This window comes from Simochromis diagramma, unplaced genomic scaffold (genome assembly GCF_900408965.1).
Source record: "Simochromis diagramma unplaced genomic scaffold, fSimDia1.1 OVJJ01000274.1, whole genome shotgun sequence".
In the NCBI taxonomy this organism is placed as follows: Eukaryota; Metazoa; Chordata; class Actinopteri; order Cichliformes; family Cichlidae; genus Simochromis; species Simochromis diagramma.
The window spans coordinates 279,248-306,279 of NW_024387386.1; the positions used below are offsets into that span (position 1 = coordinate 279,248).

A 27,032-nucleotide genomic window follows, 5' to 3' on the forward strand; every position below is an offset into this window, starting at 1 on the left:
AGAACTATTTAACTATTAGATCAATCAAAGTACTTTCTAACTGCAAGTCTCATTCACCCAAACACTTTTCGTTTCATAAATGCACTGAGGTCAAGTTGGGATTTAGTATCTTGGCTAAACATACTTTGACTTGTAGGCTAGAGAAGCCAGGGATCAAACTACCAACTCTCTGATTAGTAGAAAACCTATCCTTCCAACTAAGCCACATCAGAGCTTCCTTCCCAACGTTTATTTTTTGTATGCCAGTCTACTTTTGTAACACTTAAAGAAAGCAGGTGGAGGAAAAATAGATGTTGGAGTCAAATGTCTTTCTTGCATATAATAAAAATTATAAACATACACGTGGACATGCATGACTTTGCAAGTCAGATTATCAGTGCAGCAACAGAAGCTGATATGATAAAGCAACCCACGCAACCAGAAGAAAAATGAACTAAATCACAGGTTCATGTTTTTGTATGTTGTGCAAACTGTAACTCCCTTGAAGCGCACAGCATCAAATTAACCAGTGTAATGTTTCATTACATTGAAAGCCACAACTCACATGGCTAAAAAAATAAAATAAAAGTGTAATTACTTGTTACCCTGTAGCAAAGGGACAAAAAAGACAAACAGCAGGTAGTTTTTCATCACATTTTATTATGTATGGTCATGAATAGAGAGAAAGAGCCAGTTACGCAGCTGTATACAGAGTTCAATTGTAATTTTTCTTCTTACAAAAAAAAAAAAAAAAAAAAAAAAAAAACCTTAAAAAAAAATAGAAGAAAAAAAATTGCACTCAGCTTTACACGATCCTTAGAAAGTAAGCCATCTAAAAAATTAACAACAATAACAACAATAATCATTAGCAGTCAACATAATAGTCTTACCACTGAAAGCAGAGGATGATTATTTAGTCTGAATTCTATTATACTCCTTGCAAAGGTCCAATGCAGAGTAGCAAGAGAAATTCTCCTTGACATGCTTTTAAATAAATTTTATCACTTTAGTTTGTTTTTTCCTAGTGAAAGAGTTCTTTCCCTTTCATTTCTCAGCCTAAGCTCAAGCTAACAAAACTAAACAAAAAAAAAAACCCCCAAAACATTTGAGTTCATTCTAAATAACACCCAATTTAAATCCTTTCTCCCTTAAACCCGGAGTAGCTATAGTAAAGGCCTATTTCTAGTATTATTTCATTAATCTCTCTCATTGTTTTTAAGTAAAGTACGATCGGTTTTGACACTAGAAATTGAACTGGCCATGAGACCACTTAGTTACTGTTGAAAAGAGGGAGACAAATACAATTCAGACTGCAGAGTAATAAAGACAGAATTGGATGCGAGAGGGGTAATGTATGGGTGGTGAAAGTGCATTTGACATATTCACTCTGGGAACTGTAGGCTGCTGAGCTGGATTTAATATTTAAATGAATGAATGGATGTGGAGGTCTCAGAAAGGTGGGTAGTGGTTGAAGTGGGATCAGATTTCCCTTTGGCTGTCCCCATACACACTCTCATCACTGTAGGCAATGTAGAGGAAAAAGTCCTCTTCATGATGCTCCTGATGGGAGGGGAAAAAAGAAAAAACATGTTAGCGCAATATCAATAATGTAGGGAGAGGCTAAGGAGGAACAACCAAAGGCAACATGCTGGTTAAGCCATAATGTGAGAGCATGTGAGTGAGCAGGAAGCTTAACAGGACTCTTGCCTGGTACAACAATCCCATGGTAGCTGAGGTGGGTGGAATGACGTTGTTTACAAAGAAGAAGAGCGCATCCTCAGCTCGCAAGTGGATTCTTTTCCGGATGAGGAAGTAAAACTGACCCACTGATGAAAGAGAGAATATGTAATAGTAGAAATTTAACATGTGACATTACCACTCTAAAATAGAAGTCAACAACTTTTTATACTCCAAGGCAATGTTTACCCGTCAGGTCAGAGGGGACAAGGTACTTCTTCTTGTCCAGATCTCCTATTCTGGCTTTGGGTGCTTTCTCCACAATTACCTAAAGGTTAGAAAAAAAGAAGAAGAAAGAAACAGGTGTACAACATGTTTTTATTACAAAGGCTGCAATATGGTGTTCGCTTCATTGTCTCAGAAAAGGGATCTGAGAGTGTACCAAACTGTCAGTCAAGCGAGGCCAGGCACATCAAACCCAGACGAAGTGTTTAATATAACACAGATTATATTTCACAAAAGTATTTCAGTGTTAGAAAGAACCTGGTATATTTACACCCCGGCTATCAGACGTGCGGTTTAATTTTTGAACGCCTTCCCTACTAAACCTCTTTAAGTCTCTCTCCAGTCTAAAAATAGGACCGGTAAAATATCACTTGCCCACACGGTAAACACTGACTGCACAATTAATCAGCGTCCGTCCCCCCCCCTCTTTTTTTTAATGAATTGGCACCTGATGTGCATTTTGTCAGTACCATTTTATGATGGTGAATGATAGTTTTAATTAAATGATCATACAAAACACGACAGCTGTGAATGTTCTCTGGGTCCTTGGGAAGTTATAATGGACAGTTTTCACCATTTAGTGACCAAATAAGTGTTCAATTAATAGAGACTACGATAGTTAATTGTTTGTTGTAGCCACAGAAGAAGTTTACGGTAAACTACAATTGAAGGACTGTAAAACGAAAGCTTAAAAGTGATCATGATTGAAAGGCAAGTGTATTTAGTCATACTTTACAAGAAAACCCCGAAATCCCCACATTAAATCAGCTGATAGTTGTGACACAGACGGCCTCGATAGGCCAGACTAACTGGGGAAAGCCTTTATGATTTATCTGCAAAGAGCTGGGCGACGTAAACAACCCCGTTTTGTTGACAGCATCTATTTTAAGGCGCTCTACTGCGTTTCAACATCCAGCTACAGACCACTAAAAGAGTCTGTGCACACCTGCATGTCTTCACCGTAACCACCGTCACAGTCATAACCACCATTATTTGGCCACCAATGATGATTCACGGAAGAATAACACGGAGATCACCTGCTGGCCTGCTCACAGCGGCCGAAATTCCTACTTAACCTCTGCCGTTGTTAGCTACCATGTGTGGCGGTTACAACGTGGCAGTAAACAAACTAAGCAATATATTGTGTGGGTAAAATCTCACTACAATATCACATTTAGATTTTAAGATTAAATTAGTAATAAAAATAAAACAGTGAGCATAACGAAATTAGCCTGACAGCAGTATAACAGCAAGGCAACCTAGCTAGCTGTCAAGGTGCTAACGTTAGCTACTTACTGGCACCCTGTCCGGATACTTCTTTCTTATTTTCTCGCCTTCGGACCGCCTCTTCTCAAAGGGATGCTCTTCTTTGTACTGAAACTTCATCTTTAAAAGAGATGACAGACAACAAGTCGGTCACTCCGCGGTGGTACGGGTTGCTTAAGAACTGACTCGAATCGCGGACACACAAACACAAACGATGCTAGCTAGCCTTAGCCTCGCCACAGCTGTTTTCCTAGTGCGACTGCAGCGGAGGGATACAATAACAACATGACGTAGAGGAAATGGGTAGTTCGCAGGGGCGTACCTCACCTTGTTTTAAACCCCATTAACGTCGACTGTGTGATGATAATCGACGCGTATTCAAGAAGAAAATAATAATAATCTTGAAATAAACAGTATACGAAAAGCTTACGAATCAATGTTGCCTTTCTGTCTTTTTCTTTTCTTTTACGTGGAACTATTTTATTTTTTATCAGCCGCTGCGCATAAAGACGCGGGGAAGGGCACTGAGGAGGGATCTGTCCTTGTCATATGACCGAGGCCCAGCAGTTTGTGGTTAGGGAGGAGAAACCGAAAAACATGCGACATTTCATTGTGCTGGAGCTTTCGCTGATGCCCGGTGATAAACCCCGAACCAAACACGTTTATTCACATTTCTGCAGCATGTTGGATTATTGTATGTAAGCATAAGTTACTGCGTATTTAATGGTGAACACAGTGCCTACTAAGTTTCCTCTATTTACTCGGGGTTTACGACTCATTACACCATAACAGACGAAAGAAGCAAATAATCAGGTTTTATATCATTTACGCAAATTGTTGCTAAATGCTGGTTTTAGGATAACTTTATGTGTAACTCTGGGAATTTACTGGGTTATTTTATTCATAATTTATATAAAAAAAGTTTCATATTTTGTCATGAACACATTTGGTGAACAAACTGTGCCTCCAAAGCTGCCACTCATACATCCTGAAACACTCACCTGCCTATTGCGCATATGATCCACAGGTCTGTGAGTCACATCCATGTGACATCACTGTGGTTCAAAACCTCATGATCTCCTTTTGTGCACAGTGATGACACAGATTTCATAGATCTAAAAAGTACTGCACATATTTTTGTTAGAGAAACAACCCTCTCCTGCTTCAGACCAGAACGTTGCCTGATAATTTTAGATAATATTGTCTCTTGTTTTCTTTATTTGTTATACATTTTTTGGGGTTGTATTTTTCCCCTTTGTGTTCTAGATTTCAGTCTCATGGCTCTTTCACAGCAGGAACTTTAAAAATTAAAGTGTATACTCAGCTGATGTCAAACGCTGACTGATCTACATTATATATTATTATTATATTACATGATATTCTTTTTTTTTTTTTTTTTGCCTCTCCCGTTCAGCACTGTAGCTATCAGAATTATGGTCTGAAGGCCAAGAAAAATGCCTAACGGATTTATTTTTCCAAGTGGATCATTATGGCTTTGCCATGGTCCACTTGATTGATCTTTATTATTGTTAATTATATTCTTTTATAATGGGTTACCTGCTGGAAGAAAAAAAAACAAGAAAACAAGCAGAAGCAGCCACCGGGAGTGAGCCAGTACATACTTGAGCACCCAGCCTTGGATAATGTGAACCACCAAAGCACCGACGGCTGAGGGCATCAGCCACCGGCAGGGAGTGTGGTGGGGGGAGATAGACCCCCACACCTGGGGGGGCCTGAGATGTTCCCAGAGAGGTGGAGTCTAAGACCCGACCTGACACATAGATATAGACAAACATGCATTCCCACCCTCATGCACACATATGCAAATACATAGCACTCGCCCAATGTGAAGACAAACAGAAATGAACACTGTACACACACTCACACCCTCCAGGTCCAGGTACTATCACCCCCAGAGGGGCAATCTGCCCCAAGACTCAGGAGATGTTGCCCTTTGCTCTGGGGTGGAGACAAGCACACCGCCCCCGGTCTTGCAGCAGCAGGGAGGCCCTGCATCCCAGACCCCAACCAGACAGCCAACTCCTCCTCCCGGCCCCGCACCGAAATGGTGAACAGAGGGATGTGAGATTGATCAATGATAACATGATAGAGTCTTCTTGAAGTGAGCTCGCAAAGAAATCCGCTCAATTTGCAAGGTGGATGAAAGCAAGGCAGGTTTAAAGGGGCATCTATTTCGGTTTTCCTAATTTTCTATCACATATACACTCGTCACTTTATTAGGTGTCTCAATTCTCTGTGGCACAGATTCAACAAGTTGTTGGAAAAATTCCTCAAAGATTTTGGTCCACGTTGACGTGATCACACAGCATTACAGTTGCTGCAGATTTGCTCATCCATGATGTGAATCTCCTACTTCACCACATCCCAAGCGTGCTTATTGGACTGCGATACGGTGACTGTGGAGGTCATTAAACTAAAGCAAACTTATCTTCAAGAAACCACTTCGATATTATTTGAAGTTTGTGACATGGTGTGTTATCCTGCTGGAAGCAGCCATCAGAAGATGCGTGCACTACTCAAAAGACATGGACGTGCTCAGCAACAATCATCAGGTAGGCTGTGGTGTTTAAATGATGCTCACATGATAGTAAGGGGCCCAAAGTGAACCAAGATAATATTTTCCACAGCATCACACCACCACTAGCAGTCTCAACTGTGAATATAAGGAAGAATGGAACCATGTTTTCATGCGGATGCCAGGGTCAAATTCTGGGTCTACCATCTGAATGCTGCAGCAGAAATTTATCAGACCAGGCAACATTTATTTTTGTGAGCCTGTGCAAACTGTAGTCTGTTTCCTGACCTTAGCTGACAGGAATGGGACTCACTGCTGTAACCCATCTGCTTAAAGGGTCAAAATCACTTATATCGCCTTTCTCCCACCTGCCTGTTTGCCCCCGTTTAGCAGGGGCAGCTAATTAGAAGACTTTTGGCTTAGAGGGAAGGTGGAAGGAAGCTTAAACTACTTGTTTGAGAGGATAAACTGAGGAGTATAACAGCATAATAGGTTTCCTTTAATAAGGTGGCTGGAAGGAAGCTGTGGTCCAAAAAAAATGGCAAAAACATATTTACCTCTTTCTGCGTTTCAGCCTTTAAATCATCAGTGAGGCAGGTGTTAGCAAAACAAAGCATATACTGTATCAGCCTTATACCGTGATTAGAAATCACATTCTGAAGTCTTCAGCTTGGGACAAAAAAAACATTCACACATCACACGCACAGCTATGGCTGGCTAGCAGATTTGCAACCAAATCAGGTCTTATAGTAGAGGACTATTGCACTGCATGCTTGATACACTAACAGTAAGAAAAACGTCGATACTTTTCGCTGACAGTCATTCATTTGCAAAACAGTCACAAAACAGTACAAAACACTACCTGCTGATTAAGATTATGCAACATGATTGAGATGGTCAGCAGTTCTCCCAAACGGACTTCATGTGAGGATGTTTTATCATCAAGTAGAGATGCGTATAAAAATAGAAACTAGAAAACTAATTTGCATACTTTGTCTTAAAATTCCACTTTTCTTCACAATTAAAACAAATAAACGTACACATAAAAACTTAGAAGCGATTATGGCCTGCAGCAGTGCTTAAACGCACTGCTTACATGAACAAGAACAGCTTCTGTTTTTTGTCTCAAGTTCAAGCTGTAGATAAAATAAACAACAAAGATGGGACAGAAACCCATTGTCTAGAGCTTTGGGGACAAAGGTTATTCCAGTTTGAAAAAGCCTTTACCAAAACAAAGTTAGTCTGAGATCAGTGCAGTTCCCCGTTACACCACATGGTGGCAGCAGATGATTAACCAAAGTGTTCCTCTCACAGAAACGGAACTCCAGTGAAGTTAGAGCTGCAAAATGTTAGGGCTCAAACATGAAGGGTGTTACTCGCAGTAAAAGAAAACAAGCTGAATTGTAACTGGTCGATACTGACAAGTGTTTTATTAGTAACACAGACCTGGAGACAGAGCCAATAAGAAGCCGCTGTGAGCCTTGACAAGACTGACATTGTTCAGAAGGCATTTAAAGATGGAGCGTCTAATAGTTGAACCGATACAATAAAAAGGGGAATGGGTAAAAAAAAAAATAATAATAATAATAAAAAAAAATTAAAAAAAATGCAAAGGGGTGGGAAGGCTGCAAGTTTGAATCAACTAACAAACAAACTGCAAAAAAACAAAAAAAACAAACAAAAAAAAAAAACAGGAGATTAAGTGCAATTCTTATTAAATGAAACCAGGATGGCATCAAATAGTTTGTTTTTTTAAAAATGAGGCGAAGAAATTGTTGTGGTATTCAGAAGTCATATTAGCAGATATCATGGTAACAGAGAAACAATCAGATATGGAAAGGCGGAACGGCAGTCCGTGTATCATTACAAGCCATTCTTTTCTTTTTTTTTCCTCACAACTTTAAAGTGTTTATCAGAGTCCCATGAAGAAGTTGGGGGGAAACAGTTGTTGGTTATGGCTGAGGGAAAAAGAAAAAAAAAAAAAAAAAAAAACAAAGAAAAGAAACTTAGACTTCTTGGCTATTTGTCCAGAAAAAAAAAATGCCTGTGGGTGGTATGTTGCAAGCAAGGGTCCATCAGTTACATCATTTAAATTGATCCAATCTTGCTGGGGGAGAAAAAAATAAAAAGTACCTTGGGAATTGATGACTCACCGCTTGGGGTATGATGGTGATCTTAAAAAAAAAAAAAAAAAAAAAAAAAAAAAAAGAAAAAAGGGGGGGTAGTTTTCTATTTTCCCCTACTCAGTTGCTCCAAGAGGTTAAGACAGTAAACTGATGAGTTTGCTGAAGTGCAGTATGTTGTGATGACGAAGAAGAGAGAGAGAGAGAAAAAAAAAAAGAAAAAAAAAAAAAGAAGTCTTTGTTGCATCGCCGATCCTCCTCGATCTCCCAACTTTATCTTCAAAATTTTTTAAAAAGGACTAATGAACTCAGCAAGCGTACTCCGACTCCATACACACACAGTCAGTATCAGGAGCGATAAGGCAGAGAGGCTCCTCTTTGTTTTGGAGAAGAAAAAAAAAAAAAAAAAAAGTACAAATAAAGAACCAAGAGAAAAAAACAACAACAACGGAAAAAAAAAAAAAAAAAAAAAAAAAAAAAAAAAAAAAAAAAAAAAAGCTGGCTCCCCCTCCCTCCCCAGTAGTTCGTGGGTTCTGTTGATCCCATACTGTTCATCCTGTGTGAGGCGGTCACCTCAGGAGGGGCTCGGAGAGGGCTGGTGGGTCGTCTACGTGGGAATGGAGGGCAGGGTGGAAGCCAGCAGAGAGAAGAGGCTGGTCAACAAGCCCGATCCCTCTCAATTCAGCCAATCACCAGAGCCGGTGCTGGTGGAGGTTTCGACTGAGGACGGAGCGGACATCAGCAGTGAACCTATGACAAACAGGAGGACATTTCAGTGTACTTGCTGCCATCGTAGCAGGGAAACCAATGCATGTTTAACACTTAGGACAAAAAAGCTCATTTATTTGTTTGAGTAAGATCAAAAGATCAGCCATGTTCACGCTGGCAAGTATTCAGAGTATTCCCACTGCAATGCAACACATTAGCTCTCCTTTTCAAGAATTCAGTTATTTATTTACATTTCAGTTATTTACTATGTAAATCTTAAATTCTGCTGTTCCTTTGATGTGACCAGAGAGAAGAATGCCACACAAATTCTCAATTTTTCTGTCTCCTTTTAATTTTTTGGCATGAAGCTGCCAAAAAGTTAAAAGTACATCCAGTCCTATACTTCTGTCAGCGTGTATGCTAAGTCAGGGAACGTGACGGCAAAGGTGACTGCTTTTATTCTCTGGAAGTATTCTTTGTGCAGCAGTAAAACAGGACCAAACCTCTGAAACTACAGTCAGTGACTTTTTGGTTCAGTCAATGATGCCAGCCAAGAGGAAACTGATGAGCCTGCTGCTGGTGTGTTTTGAGGAAGAGATGCTACCAATATTACACGCTGTGCAGAGGTAATGCCAGTGCACTAGAGAGGTAAACATGCAGAAGCTTACACACCCCATGGGCATATACCCAACATATACAAGCTAACTGCAAACCAGTGTTTCCTTTTCTCAGTAGATTACTTTTTCATATCAGTAATTATGTAATGTAACAAATTACTTTTAACGGTAGCTTAATCCAACAATGGATAAATCAACCTGGTGTTAAAAATAACACCTAACATACACATCTGAAAATCAATGATAAACACTCAGCATCTCCTTTGTTTACCTCATACATTACACACTGTGCAGGTTTGCTGTTAATTCAATTTTATTTATATAGCACCAAATCACAACAACAGTCGCCTCAAGGCGCTTTATATGTTAGCCTTAGCTTTTTGTAGGAAACTCCATCCAGATGCTTGTCACTCTTCTGAATGAATTCACATGAGATTTCTTGCCTCACACTGAATAAAAACAGCTTTTTAAAGCGACTGAACTACTTCTAAGAGGAACTGCAGACAAAATGCGTGAAACATTTTTTGTTGCTGAAACATGATGGGCGACTTATAAAGAGAAAGCAAGTAAAGCCACCAAAATAAAGAGATGATACTTTGAGTCCTTGTGGTCATATGAGGATTTAGTCTGGTGTTAACACACTGACAGCTTGTGAGCTTTTTGCTTTACATGTCTTAAACAACTCATTTAGAATGAGGAAGTATGCAAATAACCTTACAACAAAGTAAGCCATGCAAACCAGTGTCTGTGTTATCCCTTTGCTTTCATGCAAGCTTTATTATGCATTTTACCTTAGTGCATCCAGCATAGGCAGCAAGTTAAGAAGTGCTGTGTCACTAGGGTCGCTGAACCAGGACTTGATGGGTATTGCATTGTCTGGAGGGCAGAAAACAGCCAGTCAGTTGTGTCAGAAAAATGGACATGGTAGTGATTTTGTGCTGCTTTTCTAAAGAGGCCACAGAGTGTTCAAGGAGCTTCGCACTTAATGTACTGCAACAGCATTTTACAACACAGGCCCTTAAGTGAAAACACCTTCGCTTATGTCCTTGTCACAAAGTTCAATTCTACCAAGACAAAGATTTGATTTAATTGATCTGTTAAACATGACCGAAAACAAGCAGCCAAATATATAACTCAACTCGTTAGCAGGTATCGTACCATTTCTCATTTATGTGTGTGTACTTACAGTGAGGGGAAAATTCTAATAATCCAGTGACCTTATGTATAATTAATACGTGTGAACCAAAAGCTTCAAACTACTCAAATGCTCCACTTCTGACAGTCAGTGAGAGGAACTATAACTAATATGGTCGTGTCAGGCCCACAGCTCTAGCTGTGAGCACAACAGCCACAATCTTCTGCTGCTCACATGCAAAGGTGCTCTATGTGACCAAAATAACGTAGCTTCAAAGCATCCAAATAGAGAAACTTACACCTATACTCTAAACCATTTCTTTCTTTTTTGAGCTTGACAGGTCTAAGACATACAAAACAAAGGCAGAAATTGGTGCTCTGCTCCATGTCTTTATATTATCAGTACAAACTAACTCAACTATCTATCTCAGTAGCATTAATAAAGCTTTGATCCAGGAATCAGCAGGACCCTTTGTTATACTTCTGTTTGACACTTTCTGCTCTGAAAACATGCATTAGATTTGTTCCCATCAGTCGCAACTGGAAGGTGGGGATGCTATTCACCTATTGCACTGTAAATACATTAAACAACTTCTAATGAAACTTCATATGGACGTAACTAATGTGATGTCACTCGTGGTTTCTGAGATCTTGTTTTGAAGCCCATTTACACTTTGAAATCTTACCTGGATGGCTTCGATAAGCACCAGGCGAGTTGTCCAGGATAACAATACTAGACAGGTCATCGTGTACTACAGACAAGTCTTTAATATAACTACCTAGATCCAATGTACAGTGCTGGGAAAAGAAAGAAAAAGAATTAAATATAATCATCTACACCAACAAAAGTCAGAGTGAAAGCAGAAACTCGATCAATATTAGGTTTAACACGGGCTGTCAGAAGACAGCGTAGAGCAGTACCTGTCTGTAGTATCTTCGTTTCAGAATGTTCCTGTTGTTATCCAGTTTGTCTGCCACTGCCGAGCCGTAGATCTCCATACTGGCTGTGAAAACCACTAGCTCATACCACTGGCTCACCTATATACACAAGAACATAACAGTCTATGTTCACAAATTACCATCAGTGTTCAGCAAGTCACAAAGGGTCAATACAAAAAATAAATACACTTTTATGAGTGTGAGAGTGCAGTACAACAGTAGATTAATGACAAGGATGACAGGCAGGATTTAAAGGAGTGACGATGTTTGTGATTTACTGCTTGTTACCGTAGCCACACACACATACACACTCACACTCGCACACGGTTGTTTGAATAACACTCACCACTTCTAAAAAGAAGTCAACATGTGGCCTTTTATGTACGAAGAACCTGACTGGGTGCTTATCAATGACGACCTGTAAGGAAAGGGGAAACGGGTGGAACCAGCTCATTTAGGCAGAAATGGTATTTAAACTGGGAGTAACTCGTGCTCATATATGGTTGGCCGCCCGTACTTTGAGGATGAAGTCCGGCGGTGTGCCAGGTCTCACTGTGGGCCTCAGGACGCCGTCATGATGAGAGTGGATCAGGGTCTCATCTAGGTCCAGAACCAGAATCTTCCTCTTTACTGCATCTGCATTCATTTAATAACATCAAGCTTCATTTAGCACATCTACACAAACAAAATTATTAAGAGAAATTAGGCTACGTGAAAAATCATGCACTTGAGTTAACTTTTGTACAACATGTCGGTGTCAACAAGCAGGTTTCTCTTTTACTTCTAACATGTCAAATAGGGCTGCCACGATTAGTCGACTAGTCACGATCACGTCGACTATCAAAATCGTCGACGACTGATTTAATAGTCGACGCGTCGTTTGAAACTTTGTAAGATCCCAAAAGACGCAGGAATAAGTAGTAGGATTTAAGAGTGTAATAACGGATTGAAACAGAAGATGGCAGCACTGCATGTACAAGGATGCCAGCTGCCGTTAAACCCCGAAGAAGAAGAAGCTGTGTCCCAGAATTCATAGCTCAGTTTCCAACAATGGCGGCAGCTAGTTAGTTTTAATATTACACTTATTATTCTTTCTGGGTCACAAAATAAACGTTTAGCATATTTTCAGACGAGAATGTAGCTGTGTAATCTTCATATCTGCTCAGTTTATCAAGACACCACATATTTTCAAAAGTGCGCTGACATTTTCGGAGACGTCTGTTACCCACTAGCTCGATAGCGAGCCGGGGGCAAGGCTCACTAGAGCCGCTGAGAACACCGGACTCCCGGAAAATCGTTTTCAAACCCACCGCCGTCTTTCGCTACTCAGGTTAAACATGATATATAAGTCACTTAGATAACTTAAAATGTTATTGTTTGGCTTTTTTAGTATTTTATTTGTTCCTGAGTAAATCGGTTTGGCTGAGATTAAAGTTATAGTTTTTACACAGCTGAATAAACGTCAAGCAGACAGCTGATTATCAGAAGTGTGAGATGCTCGAGAATTTACTCCGGTGTGCTGTTATATTTTAGATAGCAAGGAGTTTATTAAACTTCACCGAAACAATCTGCAAATTTCATTAAACTTTAATAAACTATCATCTTGTCTTTATTTTTAGTTAACACATACCTTAAACACTTAAAGCTGTAAGCTAATGACAGTTATATGAGAGCAGATGCTGCTGGTGCAATAAGCTGTACGTTTTACGTCCAATGTATGCATGATCTGATTAGTCGACTAATCGCAAAAATAATCGGTGACTAGTCGACTATCAAAATAATCATTTGTGGCAGCCCTAATGTCAAACAAGGAACTGCTTATTTTAAGTCTTGACCCAAAAAAGGCAAGCCATTTTATTTTTTTCCAGAGTATTTAGACAGCACAGCGAAAGGACAAACCTGTACAAAGTCATCATCAGTTTTGGTGTTGTTAACTTCCTTAGTCTTTTTTCAGTTTTAATTTTTAGAACAGAGTGTACCACCAAGTGTAAAGATCTTTTTATTATTATTTACTGACTCCAATACTCTGATTGATGCACTTAAATGGTATGCAAATAAACAAAAGGAAACCCATTATGTGAGTTTCCTCTATGCCTGGTGAGGATATAATGTACTCCACTTTAATTCAAAGTCAACAAGAAATGATGGGCTGAGTAAGACTTGTTTATGAAAAGTATCTTATAACAATATTATAACACATCCTCTTTTATAATTAATAGTGGAAATTAAAGCCCTGACACCCAGGTGCCTTCATTTTTTCCCCTCATCTCTTTGCAATCCCTGACTTGATGAGTTTCCTAATGTGTTTCCAGCCAATTCCAGTTACTTTTTCAGTAGACTCATTTATTCCCCCAAAGACACTCCAGCTGATTCCAGTTAAGCGCTTCGAGGACTGGGTAACCGTTTTAACCTTTGAAGCTGACCTTATTCGAATGCACAGATTTGGCAACCACACTGCCGCTTTACTTCTAGCAGAAATACCCACCATCTGCAGCTAAGTTAATGTACACTTATTCACTAGAGACTGGACCTGGATGTGCTGGTGACGTCAGCGGAATGAGTGAGAGGCAAGTAAAGTAGACTGAAATACAATCCTTCCTCTAAGTCAAGAGTGTGCTGTTGAATGAGCTCTCAGCTGACAGAAGGGAAGTTCATTCAGAGCTCACAAACCAAACCAGTCAGTGCCCGAGCAAGTGGTGTGGCCCAGCCTGTAACATTTACATATCCTATCCTTTAATTCAAAGCAGAAAGCCAGTTTTTTTTTTGTTTTGTTTTTTAAATCAAAGATAACATTGCATTATGTGGATGCTCACACGGTGATACTGTTATAATTGTTAAGTTTGTCGGTTGGTGTTGGTATATACAGCTAGTGTGCATCTACACATTAGGCATTCACAACTTTAGCACTGCTGTCACACATCTTGAGGATATCTATGGTCTATATACTAATCCTTAATCACTAAAGACTCTGCGTGCAATGCAGTTTATAACGTCAAAGACTATTTACATTATGCAGTGTTGACATTGCTGCTAACACCAGTTATCTCACTCATGACTGTATCAGTACGCTTCACTGGAAAATATTCAGTCGACATTTACAGCTCTGCAAAAAAACAACATTTGTTTTATGTTTACAATTGTTCTTTTTTTACTTTAAAAACCAAATAAAGTCATCTAATTGAAATGCTGCGGTGCCAATATACAGCCAAATACCTTTTGTGCAAAACCACACTCTGTTGTTAAGCTGTTAGTTGGTTAAACAGCGCAAAACAACAGACCTATGCAGCAAAACAGGTTTATGAAAACAATTGACAAAAAGAATACAGCTGTGCATGAACCCATTTAATGCAACTTAATATTTGTATCTATAAAAGAAGGTCATGGAAAAAAAAAAGTATCTAAAAGCTAGTGTGATTTTCCTTATGTGGAGAAGCCAGTCAGTTTGACATAGTGGCCATTTAGTCTTTACTTAAAGGTGAACAATAGGGGGATAGTTTCCAAACTGTACATCTGTTCCAGAAAAAGTCCCAGTCAGCACAATCACTTCTTACTTGACAAACTTGTTTATCACCTTCTTCTGTCCACATTACAAAGATGCTTTTATGGTTCCTTCATTTTGTGGCCAACACACTGATGTGCCTTAGTGAAAAGATCTTTAAGACTTAGCAAGATAAGCTTTTATACAGAGAAATATCATGAAAACAACAGTGTACTCACTGAGCCTGTTTCTGGAGATGGGGGACAGGGGCAAAGTGTCGTATCGCACCGTCTGATACTGGATTATCTGCAAATGAACACAGGGAATCAAAAAGCGAATTCTCAATAGAAGGAGCACATACTGTAACATGCACTAAACACTTAGATGACTTAAATATACCACGACCAGAGCTTAAACTGTGATATATTTGACAATACCATACATACCAAGTACACAGAAGCCTCAAACCCCTATTTACAATTGCTCTGACCTCAAAGAACTTTTCATGTGATTTTACAGAAGAGGAAATGTTTCATCTTTTAGGAATCTTTCAGGGTATAACAGTAAAAACGGAAAACTAATTGTGCTTTGGGTTGATAAGAGATTTTACCAGGATCTGAAATTTTTATTTTTCAGCTGCTTAAGATAAAGCATTCTTAGGAAACCAGATAAAGTAAGGGGACAGAGGAGGGCACCACACTGAAATAACGAAGTGGCTTGCGTCCAACCCATAGCGCTTTCTCTGCTGTGATCCAAATGACTACAGCGAGGATCCTTCCCAGTGCCGCTCTTGCCCAGGGGCTCTGCACTTTCCTTCACAGGGCTATTTTTATCCCCCCCAGCTGTCGGTGGGTGTCAGCGTTGCATGGGGCACACACAGAAAGGGAGACTCACAGGGTGACTTTGACTGAGCTGCTTGGTACCTGCCTTAGACAGGACCTCCCTCTATGCCCCCCCCCCCCCCCCCGCTTGCCTGGCAGGGCAAGCCTGGGAGAAGCCTACTGTTGGAAGCAGCTGCTGGGTACCACGGGGGAATCTCACCCCCGACTCAGCTCTCTGTATCTTTAAAAACATCCATCTGAAAACCTGGCACGCACATGTCCTGTGCCTCCAAACTAAGGCAACAATAAACAATAAAATGTGGACTATTTTTATTTGTTTTTCCTGACCATCATCTAAAAAAAAAAAACGATAAAATTTTACATCAACATGTGCAGGGCTTTTTCCTGGTTTAAAACTGGTCTATGGGGGGGTGTGACTGTACACCCAGACAAAAGTGCCCTGCATAGATATATCTTAAATGACAGATGTCTGCCTATTGTCTCATTATTTCTAACCATTAGACAAACAAAATTCTTTTAGTTACTAAATTAAACTCTTATTCAACAAAGATTACTTCACAGTCCTGATGTTTCCCCTTAGGGATGAATCAAAACCTCGTGGTGGGTGCCCAAATCTTTCAAACGCAGGAAAAACCCTCATGTAGCAGCGGGCCTTTGTTCCTTTAACCAGAACACTCGGGACATAACTAATGACTAGAAATGGACGATGGCAGCAACTAACATTTTTTCCCCTTAATTAATTTGTAAAACAATTTAATTAATTGGTTCATGTTCGTTTCAGAGCTGAAGACAACATATTCAGGCTGCTTGTTTTGGATTAATAAAGACATTAATTTAACCATTGGATCTGCAGAAAGAAGATACAGCGGATGATTTGGAGCAACGCTGCTTTAAAAAAAAAAAAAAAGTATATTATTCATTAATTAGTTATGAAAACCATTGCAGATTTATTCTTAATCAGCTAATCAGTGAAGTACAAATATCAGCTATGTAAGCTGGTAGTTATTTTTTGCTTAGCCAATTGTTACATGCAGAATGATAAACAACGATTATGTAACACTGATGTGGGTAAGATTAATAACAAACCACCTCGTCATTTGTTGACATGGGATAGCGTGCCTGGGATTATGACCGGTTCCTAAAATACATAATCCAATTAATCTTATCTTCATTTAGATCTACGTATTGTGGATAAACAAGAGGTTATTATTAAGTGCAGAAAACTGGTTATCAGTGGTGAGAAGATATATACACACACTTCCCTCTAAACAGCCCCAACCCTAACCCCGCCATATCAGCATAATAGATGCCCTGCACTTGGATCATCATGACAAATTTCCAGTGCATCACAGACCATGCACAAGAGAGCTAAACTGCGAGTGAGAACGAGAGAAACAGAGGCAGAGAGGGGGAGAACAGTGCACTCTCTGTGCGGACTTAATCCCTCTCACTTCAGCCACAACATGGACTGAACTATTCACACTCAGGGCCTGAGGTGTTACTGCCACACAATCAACTACAGACAAACCTCTAAACAGCAAGATGATTACAACACACGGGGCAGTCCTCCAAGCTTTGTTGGTTTGATATGGCGCTCGAGCCGAAGTCCACTCATGTTACACCACATATGCACATCTATTAACGACACCACGACACCTGCGCATATGTCTAAGTTACAAACAGGTGGCTTATGTCACCTTAAATGCCATGTTTATTGTGGAGGCATTTCTGAGCGATTGAAGGTGACCTGCACGCTTAACGCACTTTAAATTTAGGGTTTGGATGTAGCAGTTTTCACTGAGCACTGCAGCCGGATAAAGCGGTCCTGCAATTAAAAAAAACAAACAAAAAAAAACGACACACAGTTTTGAGGTTTGACCAATCATTCATAAATGTATCTGTAACAGTTTTGATAACTTATCATGCAATACATGTGCAAGGGAGGGAGCTAATTATCGAAAGGTTTTAGATTTAGAAACATTTTGACATTTCTTTTTAAAAATTTAACTAGCCTTTTAGGTTTTAGACCATTTAAAGACTTGTGACCATAACATAAAGAAATTTGACAAGTACCAATTTAAAATGAGATAATTAGTGGAACTTTTAAATAATTAATTAAAGCAGTCATGAGGATATTTTGGCGCACTTGACTCATTGACTCATTATATACTTCATTTGCGGGAATGTGTCTGATGCTTTACAATAAAGGTTCAATTTACTGTTTTAACTAAAAGAAAACTTAGTTGTGGAAAAAATAGTTGTCATGAATAATTAAGCAATACTTTTTGATAAATAACTGGAGGGGTTGAGGCTTCTGACATGTAAAAAAACTGTCATAATATTATGACATCTCAGGTGGAGAGCGCCAGTAATTTGGCTCTCTGAAAACCAACCAAGCTTTTCATCAGGTGAGGTTTCATTTAAAACTAAAACATTCAGGCACACTGGAGTCATAGCAAAGTAAAGACTTGCACGGAAAAGTGTCACACATTATTCAAAGCCCCTCTCACCGTTCGTAGGTGCTTCCTGAGGATGTACATGATGAAGCCCCATATTCTGGACGTAACGCCGAGAAAAGTGCGGATGCCAAGTAAACACTGCCGGGTCTTCAGCATGTTAATAACTAGGCAACGCGGTTTTCACCCAAGTTGCTGGGAAGGGGTAATTACTGAAAGGACTTGCTTACCACAGAGTCAAAATTCTGGTGTTTAGCCACAGCCGCCAAACTAGCAACTCTTAATTATTGGAGAGGCCAAGCAAACGTGTGAGTACCTCGCTCTGCACAATTGCGGCACAATTAGCATCAAACAGGGTAACTTCGCATTGTAACGGTGACAAGCAAACGATGAGGTGGTCGAAGAAAAAGCCGGAGAACGACGACTGCTGCTGTGTGGACCTTAGCACGCAGCTCGTTGACAAGCTAGCTCAGGAGCTAGCTGTATGTATACCAACTACCGTTAGCTCGTAGCCACCGAGCTACCGCTAGCTCGACAGGGTGACCACCTTGAACCTTGGAGAAAAATAGACCACAAAAAAGCTGTGGGGTCCTTTCTTGACAGGCACCACTTCAACGCGACTTGAGTCTGTGCGGCTTCCGAATGGAGACAGTGTTGCAAAAGTTCCCCAAAGTCTAACCGGGCCGGTTAAAATCAGTTTGTAGTCCAGTGGAAATCCGGAATGAAACTGCGAGCCGCCATCGCCGCCTTGCCGTCACTTCCGCGACCAGCTCGGTTGCGCGCAGCACGTCCACGTGGAAAGAAAACAAACCTACGAGGACGAGCATGTCAGCTAAAACCTTCAAATTAACACCTTTTAGTTTGCTCTTTAGCTCTTCAGCTGTACTCTTACATAAATACTTATGTGGAGTTTTACTTAAACATAACTCTTGCTGAGAAAGCCGTGTGACTTGGTGGTAATGGACGGGCCTGTATATTTTTAAGAGGAAATGTAATGGTTTATTGGAGCATTGTGTAGCTTGTATAACGACAATATCAAACCAAACTGAAATGAATGTGTGACTGTATTTGACAGCTGTCAGTAAATCACGGACTTGGTAATTGTAATTCAATGCTAAAAAGTTGCTTGAATCAAATTTCTGTAAACTATCAGACTATTAAATCTGACACTGCAATTGGCGTCGGTGTTTATGTCGAACTGTCGCTCAAAACTAATTATTTAGTGCCATCACACCTACCTGCTGACATCATCTATAAATCAGTATACATTTTCAACTTCTTTGGACTGCTCCCTATAGAGGTCACCATAGTGGATCAACTTACCCCCTCCCTAGCTTCTCCTCTGTTGCAGCAGCCCTCTGCACATCCTCCTTTGTGACATCCATGAACTTCCTCTGTGGCCTTCCTCTTTCCCTCCTGCCAGGCAGCTCCAACTTCAAAATCCTTTATCCAATGTATCAACTATCCTTCCTCTGTACATGTCCAAACCATATCAGCCTTCGTTTCCAAACTGCTCAGCCTGAGCTGTTCCTCTGATGTACTAATTTCTAGTCCTGTCCATTGTGGCTACTCCTAATAAGAATCTTAATATCTTCAGCTCTGCCACCACCTGTCTTTTTGTCAGTGCCACTGTCTCCAAACCATACACTGTGGCAGGTCTGAGTACCAGCTTGTAAACCTTCCCAATTCACAAATCATATTTTAAACATATATTGATTATAACTCAACCTCAAAGGCTCATAAATTTAAAAAAAGTATTTAAGTATTGTACCCAAAAGACCAACTGGTTTGAGATCATTTTTGCCAATGAGACAATATATATCTGGGTCATTTTCTGGTTGTGAGCAGCATTTGATTTAATTCCTACTATAGGATGTGGCAGATGAACAGATATCCAGGATTTTTAAGATGCACACAAGTAATAAATACTGTTTTGTGTAAGAGAAACCTGTTTGGGTTTTTTTTGGTCTTTAAGCACTTGTGAACTCTCATTTATTTTTGTCCCAGTCACTGCAATAAAGCATAGTGCAAAAAAAAAAACCAACACAGTCATTTCAGTGCAAAAGTCACAAAATCAAAAATAAATTATTTTGTAAATAACCAACCAGAAAAAAAATAAATAATTTATCCACAAACAACAACATAAAGTTTATATTTTTAGAAAAAGTGACAATATAACGTCTCGTACATATCCAACAGATAGCACACATGAAATAAATTTAAAGCATTGAAAGCTTTTCAGTCCTTCAATGGCAAAAAAAAGCAGATGAAACGTGGATCTTCAGCAGATTTTCCTGCCTTAAATCTAAACATCAAGATCATCATCAGGGTCCTCCTGGTCGTAGTCATCGTTGGCATCGGGCTCATACAGAATTCGACCGGAACCTGGGCCCGATTGCAGCAGAGCGGTTTTCCTGCAAGATTAAAAGAGAACTGTATCTTTAGGTTGTTTGTTAAAAAAGTTTTAAAAAGAAAGAAAGAAAATCAACATATATTAGATGTGGTCACTGAAAAAAAGTCTGACTTCTCTTTGCTGAAGACAAAGGGAAGAGCAAGTTTCTCCTTGGCCTCGCGCTCTGTGTCAGACAGGCGAATGTTGAAGGTCAAGTTAGCTGTTGGGTCCGTCTACACAGACACAAAAAGGACACTTACGTCATAACAGGTTTGCTTATTTATCCATATAATGTGTGAAGCTGTTGTACACATGTTACGCTGTACCTGCTGTTCCTCCGGTTCAGTCTGTCTGCGTCCAGCATGGCTGGTTTTACTCACTACAGTAACTGAGAAATCCCCTTTGATGCTGAATATCTCCTCCTAATGACAAAAAGCAGAACAATAAAGATTTCATAAAAGTTGTAGGAATTTAAAATAGTAATTAAAGTTCAAGCTCTTCTTACATCTTGCGTAACTTTCCCCGACTTTGATCGCTTTGTTATTTTTGCCACCGCTTCATCTCCCTTCGTTCCAGGGGCCACTGTGATAACTGAAGTAGCTAAGTGACAGACGCTTCCCACAGTACCCCTCTGGTGCATATCTGCGTGGAGCAGACCAATAACAGCTCTCACGGCTCCCCCTAATGAAAACAGAACGTAATCGTTAAACAGGGGAAGTGCTGCACAGCCTACTAAAAATAAGCCACCCGTGAAGGACTGTGAACACAGAGAGCCTTTTATCCATAATATGCTTTTTAAAGAAAGATAACCACTTAATAGATTTTTGGGGTTGAAGCCAAGACGAGCATCTTTTCTGCATTACGTTTTGTTTTGTATTGCTGCAGATCGCACAACAGAAATGCTGATGTGATCCGATTTGTGGTCAATTAGGCTCAGGGAAAGATAGGTAAAAGGTCAAAGCATTAAAAGCATGCTCAGATGATGGGAGTCAGACCTCCTCCCATTCTGTAAAATTACTGAAGACATGGGCCTTAAATCACACACACAGAGACACAGAAGATACATTATCACCTTTCTTAAGCTGCTGAAGAGTCTTGCAGACAGCAGGTGGACTCACGTGTCTCAATATCCATGACAGCGAATCGATTACTAAAGTCACTGGTTTGGGGTGTGATGTTTGTTTGAGCAGATGAGTGAGTTCCTCCACACAAAACTGGTGAACTGTAAAAGCCGACCGATTAGTCCACCCAAGGGGGTCCGTATAAGCACTGTGAAAGTGCAACCTGAAGTAAAAGAAGCACAAGATGAACGTTTGATTCCATGTTAAAGATCCAGAAATGGTGTCAGCGGAAGGAAGGCTGTCAAGAAGCTATTGTTAAGGAAACAGTGAGAAAGGGCTGAGGTATGCCAGATTACACAAGAACTTGGCTGAAAATCAGTGAAAACAGGTCTGATAGAGTTATGAATCCACATTTGGACTTCCACATTACTGAAGCAGTATGGGACCATCTCAACAGCAAACACAACAAAAGCCAGCCAAAATCTAAAGAAGACCTTTGAATGTCCTTCCTAAATACTTAAAGAAATTGCAAGAAAGCTGCATGAGAAAGTTCAGGCTGTGCTGAAAAATAAACATTGACTGAAGTTTTAAAACATCAACTTTAAAGAATTTTGAAAACTCAGTTTTTGCCCTGAGAAGGCAGGGACCGAGGCCTTCTGAGGAAGAAAATAGTCTGCTGTAATAGAATCTGCCATGTGCACCAAATACATCAAGTATTTCCTTGTGTGTCATGTTTCCATTTAGCTGTCCAATGTGTGGGTCTTTGGTTAGTCTATATATGGTATATGGCCATTAGAAAAAACACATTACACACTCCTTTAATGGAGTAGCAATGGCTCACACTGGAAAAAATTGAAAGCAGGTACTGTTATGCTTTTTTTTTTTTATGCATTTTGCTTGGTAGATGAAGTAAACTTTTAAGCAAAATCACATCATTTGTTGTTGATCAAATAACTGTTTCAGCATTAAAGTTCAATACCTCTGAGTAGATGCTGTTAATCCATCTTTCAGTTCTTCCTCACTGACATCAAAACCAAGCACGTGGACAGGTTCTTCTCTAAAATCATAGCACAGGCCAGTTACTGTTTAAGCCAATACACAACTTAGACATATTTTAGGCAACAATAGGTATACAAGGAAACACGGTTACATACTTGTTCAATGCGGCACTGATGAAGCTCTTAAGTAGGTGCTGCCCAGAATAACTACAAGAATCTATGAAAGTATAAATTACATCAATTAATGTCATGATTATTGATAACAATGTATACTTATGGTCGACAACGTTCACATATTTACCTTGTATTATAAGAACCGCCCCAGTATCAGTGCCTTGCAATAGTTCAGACAACATGGTAGCATCAGCTAGTTAGCATGCCTCTGCTTTACCGCCGTTTAAAACATGAATACTTAAGAAAACATGAGTAATTTGCCTTCACGAGAACGACATAGCTTAAAGCTAACAATTATAAGTACCTAAAGTCGCTACAAGTAAGGTTTCGCAGGAAAATAAAGCTTTCCCTGTCCAGTGAAAGTACAGCAGATTTCGCTAGCTACTGTGTTTGGGGTGGTTAGAGTAAATAAAAAAAACTTCGTATCCCATAGTTCCCTGTGACTTCAATCGTCTTCATGAAGGAAAATGTAGTTTATTAAACGTTTACGCCCGTAAACGCGTTTGGTGAAAGGCTGAAAACTAAACTACATTACCCAGCATACACTGCAGCACACCCTTCGCTGGCAGCCTCAAGAGGCTTCTGCCGCGCACGAAGAGGACCGTGCGGAATAAAAAGCCCCAACTTCGGTCGTTTTGTATGTCTACGACGAAGAAACGAAAAACTTCATCGAGGGAAGTTTCCGTCATGGATCTGCAGTGATTCGCAGCGTTAATTAAATGAAAGTTTACACTTCTGTTGTGGTTAGATTAGTGCACTGACGAAGAGTGGGAGATTTGTGAACAAGCGACGGTGGTATTAGTATTTTGTCGGGCTAATAGTGTGGCGACAGGTCGGTGGTGGTTTGCCCCCCGTTTGGGATTCCCCCTCGAGGGAATACAAGGACGACTTCGACAAAGTGTGGAGTTTCTTTGAAGGACCGCATCTTCGATCCTCCACACACTTGGCTTTCTGCTGCCAAAGTTTCCCGGTGCTAAGGTGCAGCCACGCCGGGAGAAGGCGCAGAGCGACGGCCGCCACTCTCCGGCTAGCTCGCCTGCTGTTTCTGCTTCTCGGATCGAGGCCGTGTCGGCGAGGCGACAATGCTTGACATAATGTCTGAACACCAAGGTATGCTTATGCACTATCAACAAAACCCAACGAAAAATAGTCCTCACTTGATGTTAATCTGTTCATCGCGTAAAGCTGTCGTTTTGAGGACAGTAAGCTAAAGTGAGTTACGGCTAACGTCGTTGTTGCGTGTGTTGTAATAATGTCACAGCTCGCTATTGACCGACAGTCGGACGTGTTGTCGTTAAACTACCGTGAAAGTTCTTTAAAAGTGAAGACTGTGTGATTCCAACTTTTTGTACAGTGATTGTAGTTCATAGATTTGACGTTAACATTTATTACACAGTTCCCGTTAGCTTGCTAGTTAATTAACGCGCCGAACCACATAGCTTAATAGCTGCATAGCCACGGTTGCAAACCAACTCACCGAAGCCTCTCTAACGTGTCAGTTGAGATAACATGGCTTACAAATATAATTCAGAAAAATGCCCCCTTTTTTTTGGACATTAGCTCAAACTTCAAAGGTAGCCAGCACGACACGCCCGATTAACATTAGCCGATAGCACAAAGCTATCTCTGCTATGGAGCCTCCCACTACTGTATCAAGAAAGCTACCTTGGTTTGCTAGCTGATCAAGAGGCTGTTAGCCACAAGACAACCCTTAAAAATATCAAATTAAGCCTTCGACCACGCAAAACTATCATTGTAAAAGCTCAGTAAAATGAAATTACTCTCCCTTGCCCGTTTACCGTTAACGCTACAAACTGCATAACATTCAGTTAGCTTCCCCTCTAAACGTCACCTAGCATTAGCATACACACAAAATGTACCAAAAGCATGGTGTCCAGCAAACAGACGCGTTTTTAGCAATCCAGTCAACTTTTCCTTATAAACTTGGCATGAAAACAACGAACTCTTCTTCTAGAGTGATATTTATTTTTTTTTTTTTTTTACACACCCACTAATTTTGTGAAGATCAAGCAGTCACAAAGTGACACCGGTTGCGTTGTTTAAGGACGCAGAAGTTGTCTTGAAGATGTTAGTTAGTCTTTTTTTTTTTTCGCTCAATTGACCTTCAGTCAAATATGGACGTTAATTTAACGTAGCTTTTACAAACACACTGTTTTCAAATAAGACCAGCATACGCTTCATCGTTTATAATCCCGATTAAGGTATTGAGCCGTGTTAGCAAGCTAATGCTAGCATTAGTCCACTCTCTCCCTCGGCAACGGTATGCTTTGTAATGTAGTGGCTGTTAAGCAGTTGAAAAGTGGTCACTTGTGACTTACAGACGTTTCTTTTTGTTTTTTCTTCAACAGATTCACTGTTAACGTGTAAAACGGAACCTCTGGTGAGTATTTTTTATCTTTTGAGCACTTTATTTGACTCATCTGCCCTCTGTTGTGGAGGGCTGTGTAGGTTAGCTTTACTCTCTTAAACAAAGACATGTGTTTCCTGTAGCCCCCAGAGAAGAAGAAGAGGACTGTTGAGGACTTCAACAAGTTCTGCAGCTTTGTCCTGGCTTATGCCGGTTACATCCCCAGTCCAAAAGAGGTGAGCTGTTGCTTTTTTTTTCTCCCCCCCCCCCTCCATTTTCTTTTTAACGTATCATATTAGATGTAGTGACTACTTTGCAGTTTTCACAGAAGATGTTTTTGTCTGCTTTTATAGGAAAGCTCGTGGTCCCCAACATCATCCAGCTCTGCACACAGTTCGGGGTTGTCAGCAGATGGTGGAGGGAGCAGCTCCAATGGCAATGCCTGGGCAGATGGGGGCTCCGACATCCACACCATCCATACATTTGTCCGCAAAGCTCGAGCAAATAAGGGCAAAAGTATTCGGCGCATGCACTCTGACAGCACCCTGCTTGATAAGATGCAGCTTAAAGACTCTCTTTATGAGACCCAGGCCAGCACTAAGGGAGAGCGCAAGAAGGACAAAAAACTGAAAAAGCTGTCACTGGATTCTGCCATGGGAGCAGCAGATAGTGGCAGCAGCGAGGGTGAGAAAAGAGCCCGCATCAAACGCAGCAAGAACTCAAAACAGCCCAAAGCTAAGAAGCTCAAGAGTTCAGCTCCTCAAAGCGAGACTGACTCCGAGGCACGGAATACGCACTCTGAGGTACGAGCTGGCAGGGAGGAGCTGCCGGGGCACGGGGGCTCCTCTTCGAGCATGCAGAGCATGGGGAAGGTGCAGCCAGACGAATCCATCAGGGAAGCAGAAATGAGCTCCAGTGAGGGTGAGACATGGATCGCTGATGAAGACATTATGGTGGAATCGGGTAAGACACTGTAATTTTGACCTTTTGTCTGTTATTTACTTGGTGGTTGCTTACTTTGAACTAACTCACAACCATAATCCCCCTGTAACTCTGGTCTGTTTATCCACACAGGGGATGATTCATGGGACTTGATCACCTGTTACTGCGGGAAGCCATTTGCAGGACGGCCGATGATCGAGTGCAACCAGTGCGGCATATGGGTGCACTTGTCATGCGCAAAGATCAAGAAATCAAACGTTCCCGACATCTTTTACTGCCACAAGTGCAGGGACTTGAGGCGGTCGGGACACAAAAAAGACACTTAAAGCTGAGCAGGACTGGGGAGGAAAAGGAGCGTTTGATCTGTTTTTGCTGTCGTCTGACACTTAACTTTCTTTGATGCCTACAGCCAAAACAGCCTAAACTATCACCTGGAGGGCAACTGTAAAGTCAGTTTGTTGGATTTCTTTCGACAATCACAACCATTCTTATTTATCCCTCACGTCTAGTTTTCGTTCCCCCTTTTGCTACTGTGAAGAACTGGGGGAAAAAAAGGCAATATTGACGGTTCCAAATCATTTTTAAGTTCTTAATTGACGTCAGCATTGATTGGCTTTAGTATTACAGTTCTGGTGATGTGCATATACTTTTTTTTTCTTTTTTTTTTTTTCTCAATAGTTCTCATATTGACTGAAGGTCCACTTTTGACTTGTAAATTATTTCTTGCGCATATTGACAAATTAGTGAAAACCTTCTCCTTTGGTCTCCGGAGTACCACCCTGAGCTTGGTCCAATCATTCCCAACCTTAAATCAATACAACACATGCAGAGTTGGGGAGAGGGAAGCCCAGCTTACATTGTCAGTTAAGAGGTGGATAATGTCACTCCCGTTACTACTTTATACGCACGTCATAATGCCAGACGGGCAGTTCGTTTTGGTTTTGATCGTACTCTGGTAGTTTGTGTTGAGCTTTTTCTTGGGTTGTCTTTAAGCCTCCTGAAATAAGAAGTTTCAATTCATTGACTCGGATAAGATTTATCACTTTGCATCTTCATA

At 40.5% G+C, this 27,032-nt stretch overlaps 4 protein-coding genes across 4 annotated transcripts; 1 reads left to right on the plus strand and 3 right to left on the minus strand.

Moving 5' to 3' along the window:
• Positions 1-721: 721 nt before the first annotated feature.
• gabarapa (GABA(A) receptor-associated protein a) lies at positions 722-3,473 on the minus strand. The gene is made up of 4 exons (XM_040009818.1): positions 3,238-3,473; positions 1,906-1,984; positions 1,687-1,805; positions 722-1,539 (listed from the first exon to the last, which is right to left on the minus strand). The coding sequence occupies exons 1-4, from the start codon at positions 3,325-3,327 to the stop codon at positions 1,459-1,461; spliced, it is 369 nt and encodes a 122-aa protein (XP_039865752.1). The 5' UTR covers positions 3,328-3,473; the 3' UTR covers positions 722-1,458.
• Positions 3,474-7,144: 3,671 nt separating this feature from the next.
• Positions 7,145-18,821, minus strand: ctdnep1a (CTD nuclear envelope phosphatase 1a). Its single transcript, XM_040009808.1, has 8 exons — positions 18,095-18,821; positions 14,982-15,048; positions 11,782-11,900; positions 11,611-11,682; positions 11,247-11,363; positions 11,012-11,123; positions 9,983-10,067; positions 7,145-8,616 (listed from the first exon to the last, which is right to left on the minus strand). The coding sequence occupies exons 1-8, from the start codon at positions 18,197-18,199 to the stop codon at positions 8,556-8,558; spliced, it is 738 nt and encodes a 245-aa protein (XP_039865742.1). The 5' UTR covers positions 18,200-18,821; the 3' UTR covers positions 7,145-8,555.
• Positions 18,822-20,160: 1,339 nt separating this feature from the next.
• On the minus strand, positions 20,161-23,051 carry elp5 (elongator acetyltransferase complex subunit 5). The gene is made up of 8 exons (XM_040009807.1): positions 22,793-23,051; positions 22,648-22,708; positions 22,473-22,550; positions 21,505-21,716; positions 20,938-21,113; positions 20,759-20,854; positions 20,565-20,665; positions 20,161-20,454 (listed from the first exon to the last, which is right to left on the minus strand). The coding sequence occupies exons 1-8, from the start codon at positions 22,845-22,847 to the stop codon at positions 20,346-20,348; spliced, it is 888 nt and encodes a 295-aa protein (XP_039865741.1). The 5' UTR covers positions 22,848-23,051; the 3' UTR covers positions 20,161-20,345.
• Positions 23,052-23,253: 202 nt separating this feature from the next.
• phf23b (PHD finger protein 23b) lies at positions 23,254-26,521 on the plus strand. Its single transcript, XM_040009806.1, has 5 exons — positions 23,254-23,775; positions 25,035-25,066; positions 25,177-25,269; positions 25,387-25,996; positions 26,108-26,521. Exons 1-5 carry the CDS (start codon positions 23,748-23,750, stop codon positions 26,299-26,301), a joined length of 957 nt encoding a protein of 318 aa, XP_039865740.1. The 5' UTR covers positions 23,254-23,747; the 3' UTR covers positions 26,302-26,521.
• The last annotated feature ends 511 nt before the right edge of the window (positions 26,522-27,032 follow it).